The 9,618-nt window shown below is 37.3% G+C and overlaps 2 protein-coding genes across 2 annotated transcripts; both read right to left on the bottom strand.

Moving 5' to 3' along the window:
• Positions 1 to 592: 592 nt before the first annotated feature.
• LOC113034203 (C-X-C motif chemokine 10-like) lies at positions 593 to 2,614 on the bottom strand. Its single transcript, XM_026188592.2, has 4 exons — positions 2,485 to 2,614; positions 1,833 to 1,950; positions 1,212 to 1,292; positions 593 to 989 (listed from the first exon to the last, which is right to left on the bottom strand). The coding sequence occupies exons 1-4, from the start codon at positions 2,546 to 2,548 to the stop codon at positions 935 to 937; spliced, it is 318 nt and encodes a 105-aa protein (XP_026044377.1). The 5' UTR covers positions 2,549 to 2,614; the 3' UTR covers positions 593 to 934.
• Positions 2,615 to 6,930: 4,316 nt separating this feature from the next.
• On the bottom strand, positions 6,931 to 9,020 carry LOC113034187 (C-X-C motif chemokine 10-like). The gene is made up of 4 exons (XM_026188577.2): positions 8,878 to 9,020; positions 8,275 to 8,392; positions 7,784 to 7,864; positions 6,931 to 7,476 (listed from the first exon to the last, which is right to left on the bottom strand). The coding sequence occupies exons 1-4, from the start codon at positions 8,939 to 8,941 to the stop codon at positions 7,428 to 7,430; spliced, it is 312 nt and encodes a 103-aa protein (XP_026044362.1). The 5' UTR covers positions 8,942 to 9,020; the 3' UTR covers positions 6,931 to 7,427.
• Between the last annotated feature and the right edge of the window lie 598 nt (positions 9,021 to 9,618).

The following is a 9,618-nucleotide window of genomic DNA, read 5'->3' as shown; positions in this document are numbered from 1 at the left end:
GTTGTTGTTCAATAATAAAATTATTCCTCAAAAATGCAACTTGCCTAATAATTCTGCACTCCCTGTATGTTCATACACAGTCCTCTAACATAAACTCAAATATCCTGTGAAAGTGCTCTCAAAAGGGAAGTCATTTTCTCACAATGTTAATTTATATAGATTTATGTAAATCCTGATTACGTTAGAGCGAAATCTTTAGGGTTTATCACAGTTTATCACATTTGTCATGGGTCCCCAACTGTTAAAAAAGTGAGATAATTCATCATTATAGTACAGTAAAAACTACATAAATATTTATTGGAGATAATTAAGGCGACAAAACCATGTTGTCTTTCAGACAAGTGGTGAAAAAGAGTCCAAAATACACATCAAGTTTGCTGAAATTAGTATTTAATAAGAGAGTGCCATTTTTCTATTTAAACAAAAGTCGTGTAAGTCTTTATATTCATATTTGAGTTTATTTTCTGTAGTGGTGACAATATAATGATGTAATGTGTTTGATGTCTGTTTGAAAAGTCTACATAAATTAAGTGGCGTTTGTTAAAGTCAAAAGTCAAAATTCAGGGATACAACACACATTGAAGTCATAGTATTAGAGAAACCAGTTTTTTAATTAAACAGTACTTATACACATGTGTAATGCAACACTAACAGATACAAACTATTAAAAAAGAGAAAAGTGTGCAACAATACTGCAGTCCTTTTTTCTTCTTCAGTACATTCTTACAATGGTAAGGTGGCGCAGTTTAATAGTATTCTATCAGAATTTCAAGCATAAAAAAAAATCACATATAGATTATGTGATTTTCTAAGAATTATACCTTTGTCATCAAAGGATAACACTAGAGAAAATGAAACTGTATTCGGGCTGAATACAACAGGCTTGCTACAGGTAATTCAGATTGATGAAGGGAGGAATCGATCTGCCGTGTGATCAGAAGCTAGGTGTTGAAGCAGTGCGTGGCCCAGTGGTTGAGACGGTGTTCTTCCTGTAATTCAAAATAAAAACGATGGAGTTAATAATCAGAATAACTCAAAATAAGCAAATTAGTTTTGGCTCTAAAAATGCCCCCCTTTTGACCGGTAAATACAGAAACTAAGTTAATAGGATTTTGTATAGAAAGTTAGCTAAACGTTAAAAATGCCGGTTCTATGAAATGTTCGCATGTATTCTAAAAGTGATAAGTGTATGACTGATAAGAAATTCTCACTTTTGCAGAGTTTTGAGAAGGCCTGGAAACCACTTGGCCTCTGGATTGACACAGATCTTAGCACCAGACCTCACAGTGATCCTGTTGAGAAAGCAGAAGATTCAAAACATTACTTAAAAATGGAGAAATTATCACGCCGCACAAACTTGATTGAAACTGAAGCAGAAACAAAACTAAGACATGAAGTAAAAGTTTCATTTTTGCTCTTAGTTTACAGTTCTGTGTGTCAGCAGGTAACTTCAAACTTGCATCATCATCATCATCAGTGCCAGTTATAATACAATAATGTCAAAGTGTAAAAGGGCTTTATTGACATTTACATGGTTCACAGAACAGTGAAAAAGTTTAAAATTACAGTATAAAAGCTTAAAATGAAAAACTCTTAAAGATATGAAGATAAAATACTCAAGTAATAAAGTATATTTCTCAACAATAAAGTACATATAGTACACTTGAGTATTTCAAATGTGTGCATTTTTGTAAGTTTCCACAACATTTCTATAGAAAGCTTTATTTTATTGTGCTCTGCAATCTTTAAAGACACTTTCAATATAAACTGTGATGCATTACAGTAGAGAGTAAAAAGCACCGTTAAGAAACGTCACCTTTGCAAATACTCACATGATTTCAGTTCGGGGGCAGTGTCCTGAAACAGGAGTCACCTCAATCTTCTTGACCATCTTAGCAGAAACAGGTCTCATGGTCGTCTTTCTACAGCGGCAGGTATTTATGGTAAAACCTGAAAAGAAGCATTTCTATTATTTTAGGAGGAAAGAGTTTGTGAAAACATTAAGAAACAGTAAGAAACAGTAAGAAGCCCCAAAGAAGCCAGTAGATGGACTTCGGGTAATAACCTTCAAACACTCAAAACAATATTTACTTTCAATTACAGGAAAAAGTTTTAATAGTTCTACTAATATTTTAATATTTCTACATTTCTACTATTCTTTGTTTTTTATCACTGATGTAAAAATATAAATGCCTGCAATATTTCAATATAAGCCGCTCACCAGGCACCTGTGGCACTTTTATTTAACTGTGTCATTATATATATATATATTATATATATCTACTATATAACTGTAGTATATATTTACTCTTTATCATGCTGCTGTAACATAAAAATTTCCCTTGTGGGATCAATAATTTATCGATCTGTCTGTCTAATGTATTTTTAAACAGAATAACTAAAGTAAGACGATAAATATGAATAAAATAATGACCTCAAAATCAAATGGTATATTACTGCATTAAAGCAGTAATGTTTTCTTACCATGCAGAGACACGATGCAACAGCAGAAAGTCAGAGCGACCAGCAGGAGCAGTGGCTTGTTCATCTTCGTGATGGTTGTTTTGACCTTTGAGGACCAGTGAGGATGCAAGAAAGAAAGTCTGAGTGAACGAAGTCGAGTGTGGGTTTATAAAGCTGAGAAAGAGGAAGTAAGTTTGGAAACTTACTTCGTCATCACTCACATATTGTCAATATGTCATAAAAGCAGAATTATTAAGTAAAATAATAAATATAACTGCATATTATTATATAATAAAAATGTAGAATTATATATTAAATCATTATAAATGTAACATATGATTACCAATCATGTAAATACTGAGTACATTTAATAGGGGATTTCTTTGATTACTGGATGCTAGCTCCAAATCTAAGGCTGTAAAGATGCTCAGATACACTCAGACACTTCAACAGTTGCACCTTGCTAGTATAAATACATAAAGTAAAATATTTCATTTGGCAGAGCAGCACTTCCGTAATTGAGGGCTGTTAACCTTTTCCGTTTCTGCTTTGACTGGGGGAATTTTGTCTCAGCCCCTTAAATTAAACTGCTTCTCATACCTGAAAATGAAATGGAAAACCCAGAATTACACCGATAAAAATTATTTACACGCAGTAAACATTTGCATCTGCTGGAATCAGACTGGGAACTCCTGATCAATCACAAAATGCTTTTGTGGGTCATACCCACATAGCAGACAGGTCTGGCCCAGATCTGGCATCAAGTTGGCACTTCTGACTGAACGGTGTCATGGCAGGGTGTATGTCAACCAGATGTGGGCCAGGTCTGGCAATGATGACACTATTTATGTTCTCCTATTTTAGTTAGAAGAAACAAATGCCATGTTGCAATACTATACAATACTATAGTATACAATACTATACTATGGTAGGCAACGTTTCAAATGCAGGTTTGTCAGGTTTGTGAGTGTACACTTGATCCAAAACCTAGTGAGGGTTTACTCATATTTACCACTGGGTGTCTTTAGCTCAGGAGGTGGAGCAGGTCACCTACTGATCAGAAGGTTAGTGGTTCAGTCCTTGGCTCCTCCAGACTGTATGTTGTGAGTGTGTATGAATGTAGTGAGAAAGTGTGTGTTTGGGTGAATGTGGCATGTTGTATATAAAATGGTAAAAATGGTAAATGGCCTGTATTTGTATAGCGCTTTACTAGTCCCTAAGGACCCAAAGCGCTTTACACATCCAGTCACCCACCCATTCACACACACATTCACACACGGGTGATGGCTGCTACATTGTAGCCACAGCCGCCCTGGGGCGCACTGACTAAATATGATTATCAAATGAAAATATCAAGAAAAAAGGGAATTAAAGTGACCCAAAGCCAGAGTTTGATTTTTGGGCTGTGGTTTTGGCCTCTGCACATACTTTCATCACTCAGCTGCTCTGCCTGTTGGTGTTGTCTGACTTCAAGGTTATTTCCCTGTCTGAATTAACTAAGGTTGTAAATGCAGCTCGATGTACAACAGCTGGACTCAGGGCTGGACTGGGACAAAAAATCAGCCTGGGCATTTTGACTAGAGACCGGCCCACCAGGTATTACAGGAAAAGCCATAAAGCCTTTGAATGAAAACAAACGCTGTTGTGACAGTGATGTACTGTCTTGTTGGTATATGTATGATTTCTATATGTTGTACATCAGATAAAAACTTTGGTTGTAAGCTTCAGATAATTATTTAATAACAGCCAGACATTTTAAATGAGAATAAGAAAGAAAAGTATTTCTTTGTTCCCCCCCCCCCCCCCCATTTCCTTGTTAATGCCCTACCTGGCCCCCTGGCAAAACTTTGCCAGAGCCGCCCCTGCACAGTTACCAGCTGTCAGCTACATAGAAAAGGATCCTGGGGTTATTTGTCTCTCAGAAACAGTTCATAACTTCCCTTCAACTCATTCATGTCACCTAAAAGGTAAACCTGTTTCTCCATCACCTGTTCAGCTCTGATGATTCAGTAAGGACATCTCCTGGTTTCATCTTCATGTTTCCCTCTCACCACATATCCAAACCAATATCATGACCAGCAGCTTTTACAGCTGTGGCTCCACATCACTCCTGTCCTGCAGCAGCTTCATTGGCTCCCGGTCAAATATCGTATCAATTTCAAAATACTCTTGTACACATTTAAGGCTATTCATCATCTCTCTCCTCCATATCTCTCTGATCTGGTTCAGATCACCACCTCATCTTAGATCTTCTTCTTCCCTTTCTCTCTCTCTGTCCCCTCCCCCCGTCTTGACACCGTGGGGAGCAGGGCTTTCAGCTGCTCTGCTCCTCAAATTCCCTCCATTTAAGAAATATCTCTTCCTTCTCTCTCTTTAAGCCCCAACTCAAAACTCACTTGTTCAAAGTAGCTTATACCACATAACCTCTCCACTCTGCTATTTTAACTTTGTTTTATGTCTTATGCTTTTATGATTGTGTAAACTGCTTGCTTTTATGTTGCTTTTATTATTCTGCTGTTTACAGTGTCCTTGAGTGTTCTGAAAGGCGCTTTCAAATAAAATGTATTATTATTATTATTATTAATGCTGAAGGGCGACATCAGTCATGACTGAAACTTTACTTTCACCACTATATGAGCTGCCTGGATAATATCTGCCTCTCTTGAGGAGCTTTGAAAGTGGCTTCTGTCTCTGTGCTGGGGATCAGCGTGTCTAATTTACACAAGCGTTTTTTGAATAACGACTGTGTAATAGCGCAAGCTATTTAAGAGTGGGTGGCTCTGCCTCACATGGTCGTCGCGAACACCAGCCAATCATGACTGGGATAGGTGTTTCTGAGGAATACACAGGGAGGCACATCCTATAGTGAGACATGGAAACAAATGCTAGGAATGAGAACTCTTCAGTATTAGAAGCTTTGGTTATGTGTAAAATGGTAAATGGCCTGTATTTGTATAGCGCTTTCACTAGTCCCCCTAGGGACCCCAAAGCACTTTAGCCATCCACCCATTCACTCTCACATTCACACACTGGTGGAGGCAAGCTAGAGTTATAGCCACAGCTGCCCTGGGGCAGACTGACAGAAGCGAGGCTGCCATACTGCGCCATCAGCCCTTCTGGCCGACACTAGTAGGCAGTAGGTGAAGTGTCTTGCCCAAGGACATAACGACCAAGACTGTCCGAGCCGGGGCTCGAACCGGCAACCTTCCGATTACAAGGCGAACTCCCAACTCTTGAGCCACGACCGCAGCAGAAAAGGTCTCATTTAATGCACTGTTAAAAAATTACTGTTAAAAATTACATGTTAAGCAAGTCAGGAGTTCCACACACTTTCAGAGCAGATGACCAACTTTTATTTTCTAAATCTGAATTTTAAAAAATCCCTACACTGTTGTTTTAGTAGAGTGAGGTAAGAGGACAAAAACTGGGCATGTGTCTTCAGGCCACCAGCTGGTGCTACTCTAGCTCTCAGGAGAGTTTTTAAAGAACCACATTTAAAACTGTTATCAATGAAGGTGGCATGCAGTTCTTTACCACACTGGTTTCCAGTCCAACAAGCATCCACCGCAGGCAGCGTCCTCTGATTGGAAAACTGTCAGCTGTGGTGAACAGCTCTTACCAAAGCCAAACTTAGCCTCATGTTTGGCATTTAGGCTACCCATATGGAAAAGATCTATATAAATCTTATAAAGTTTGTATCTGTCTTGTGTGAAACTTGTATGAAAAGCATATAAGAGTGAAAACGGATATAAGATCCCTTGAAAAATTATATAATGAAACTTGTATGTTTTGGATACTTACTAAAACAATATATGAAAGTAATGAGGAAGTGGCCACTTTCATGAGTAAATCATATAAGTTTTTACTATTTCTTTTCCATATGGCTAAGTTTAAATACCGATTCCTCTAACACAAACATACAATTCTGTGAAAGTGTTCTCAAAAGGCGGATGTCATTTTCTCGCAATGTTAATGTTAATTAATTTACATTTATGTAAAGCCTGATTAGTAATAGCGAAATCTTCAGGGTTATTGCAGCTTATCCTTAGAAACACTTTTCATAAGTCCCCAACTGTTTATCGGTGTAAAACTGATATAAAGCCATATAACTTAGGAGCTACAATTCTACCATGATTGTGGATTTTCAACATACAGAAAGGACCACATGAAGATGAAACTCATCATGTCATGTTTGACCTCTGACCTCTCCTTCAAGGTCAATAGATTTATCTGAGGGTCAAACTGTTTATATACAAAATACAATACTATTGCCTTAAAAGTAAATACTTCCCAAAGAATAGTGCTTTGTGTTTTTATGTTTAAAGAAAACTTTAGAAAACTTTGTTGCCGAAATTATAATTTTAATGACAACAAATCAAAGCCAGGATTTTAAACCTCCCACACAGTCCCGAACCCACCATCACCACCACCCACACCCGCTGCAGGCAATAAAATGTCATTTTTAAGTCTTTTTGTCAGTTCTTTATTCTTATCTTTTTTTATATAAAAAAACAAAAATCCAAATTACAACATAAATTGAAGTCATAGCACCCTAGTGCTAAAGTGACAAAAACCATCCTAACCAACATGCTAAAATCATCCATTTTTAATCAAACAGTACAAATACATGTTTCTTAAGTAAGATATGGTAACACTAACAGATACAAAACATATAAAAGTTCAAATCTGTGCATCAATACTGCAGTATTTCATTTTCTTCAATACATTCTTTAAAATGGTAAGACAGCGCATTAATACTATCAGGTATAAAAGGTCACATTTCGATCATGGTATTTTGTATATGTTGTAATTTTTTTTCCCTTAAACACTAAAAATAAATGAAACTGCAAAAAGGTTCAATACAAAACAAAAAGACAGTGACATAAACAATGGAAGGTGGGTCAGCCTTCCTCCGGTAATTCACAGCTTGATGACTGAAGGCATCGATATGCCACGAAACGTGATCAGAAGCTAGAAACAGTGGTTGGCTCAGCAGCTGGGAGGCCCTTTTTCCTGTAATCAAAACAAAAGGATGGAGTCAGAATAGCTGGAATAACCAATAACAATCATACAAATCAGAAAGCAGTGACAGATACAGTAAACTAGTATGTGTTTTCCTTCCTTTAGACACAATAAATATACATAGGAGTGAAAAAAATACTGTTTGTTTCCAGGTAGCTAAGATAGATAAATGTAGCATCAAAATTCATTGAAAACAGCAACTCAGTTAAAAAGATATTCTCAGCAAGTTAGGTAAACGTTATTTATGTCGGGTCTATTAAATGTGATTATATGTGTTGTAGGTGATAAAGCTCCTTACTTTTGCAGAGTGTTGAGAAGGCCTGGAAACCACTTGGCCTCTGGATCGACACAAATCCTGTTACCATTCCTCACGGTGATGCTGTGAAGAAATTAAAAATGGAGAAATTAGCACATTGCACACATTTGATTAAACCTGACACAGACTTAAAAGTAAGAAATCGAAGCACAACTTTCCTTTTTGCTTTCAGTTTACAGATCTGTGTGCCAAAATGACACCAGACATCAGACCAGTGAGAGTTATAATAGAGTTGCCAGGGGCTCTATTGAGTGTTTCAACTTCCTATTATAAACTTTCACCTAAAGCTTCAGGAAAACATTAGATTAGCACAGTACATGTGAATTATTAGCTAAAATGTACTCATAACTTTCCCGCTCTGGCTTTGTAGCTAATACCAAAGAGTATTTCAAATTGATGCTCTTTTTAAATTTACCCTGCGGCCCACTGAGAATCTGTGCAACCCAGTGCTCCAGATCAGTGCAAGTACTCACGTGATTTCAGTTCGGGGGCAGTGTCCTGAGGCAGGAGTCACCTCTATCTTCTTGACTGCTCTAGGAGGAATAGGATTCGCGACCGTCTGCCTACAGCGGCAGGTGTTAATGGTAAAACCTGTAAAAAAGGATTTAGTTATTATTTTAGTCTTTAGTAGATTAAACCAGTCTGACTTTGTTAAGGCTCAAAATTACTATGCATCTATATATGTTTGTACAAATCTTGCAACTTTCAGTCCCATTTCAAAGTTTTTCAAAGCACTAAGATGCAGCTGAAAGCCCCAGAGAAGCCAGTAAATGGATCTGTTGCTCTGTCTTTAAGGTCAGGTATTACCCTTGACACTCAAAACAAGTGTCACGGGTAATACCTACAACCTACTTAAAAAGCTTGTTTTTTTATTGTACTGTACTTTAATGCATTTAAAAAAACCCAGAATAAATAAACTATGACATCATGTGAACCAAGACAAGATAAAATGCATTTAAAGACGATAAATATGAATAAAATAATGCCCTCAAAATCAAATGGCATATTTTGGCTGCCCTCCTGTGAGATACCAAAATGTACAAATATTTTTAATTAAAGCAATAATGTTTTCTTACCATGCAGAGACGCGATGCAACAGCAGAAAGTCAGAGCGACCAGCAGGAGCAGTGGCTTGTTCATCTTCGTGATGGTTGTTTTGATCTTTGAGGACCAGTGAGGATGCAAGAGTGAAAGTCTGAGAGTGAATGAAGTCGAGTGTGGGTTTATAAAGCTGAAAAAGAGGAAGTAAGGAGGGAAACTCTGTGGCGTTTTTTTTTTTGTAGTTTTTGCTGACTGAGCTAAATATGGCAAACACCACATTTCATCACCACTTACAATATAAAAAACTGAGTCATAAAATAAAATTATAAATATAATTTCATATTGTTATATAATAACATTTTATTATTGTATTTAGGGTTATATCTAAATGTAAATGTAGTGTACAATTAATATTGGATTTCTTTGCTTACTAGATGTCGGCTCCAAATTTAAGGCTGGAGGTAAAACTCAGACACCTCATCAGTCTAATAGTGCTGGATTGGACATCCCTGAGATTTTGGTCCACATTGACACAATAGCATCACACAGTTGCTGCAGGCTTATCAGCTGCACAAGATCTACCATTCTTCCATATCCCAAAGGTGCTCTACTGGATTGAGATCAGGTGACTGTGGAGGCCAGCTGAGTACAGTGAACTCACTGTGATGTTCAAGAAACCCGTTTGAGATGATCTCAGCTTTGTGACATGGTGAGACAGAAGCAGCGATCAGAAGATGGGCACAGTGTGGTCATAAAGACATGGACATGGTCAGAAA

This window comes from Astatotilapia calliptera, chromosome 12 (assembly GCF_964374335.1).
Source record: "Astatotilapia calliptera chromosome 12, fAstCal68.1, whole genome shotgun sequence".
NCBI classification, from domain to species: Eukaryota; Metazoa; Chordata; class Actinopteri; order Cichliformes; family Cichlidae; genus Astatotilapia; species Astatotilapia calliptera.
The sequence above is the reverse complement of the archived record's forward strand: the minus strand, read 5'-3'. Positions and strand labels throughout refer to the sequence as shown.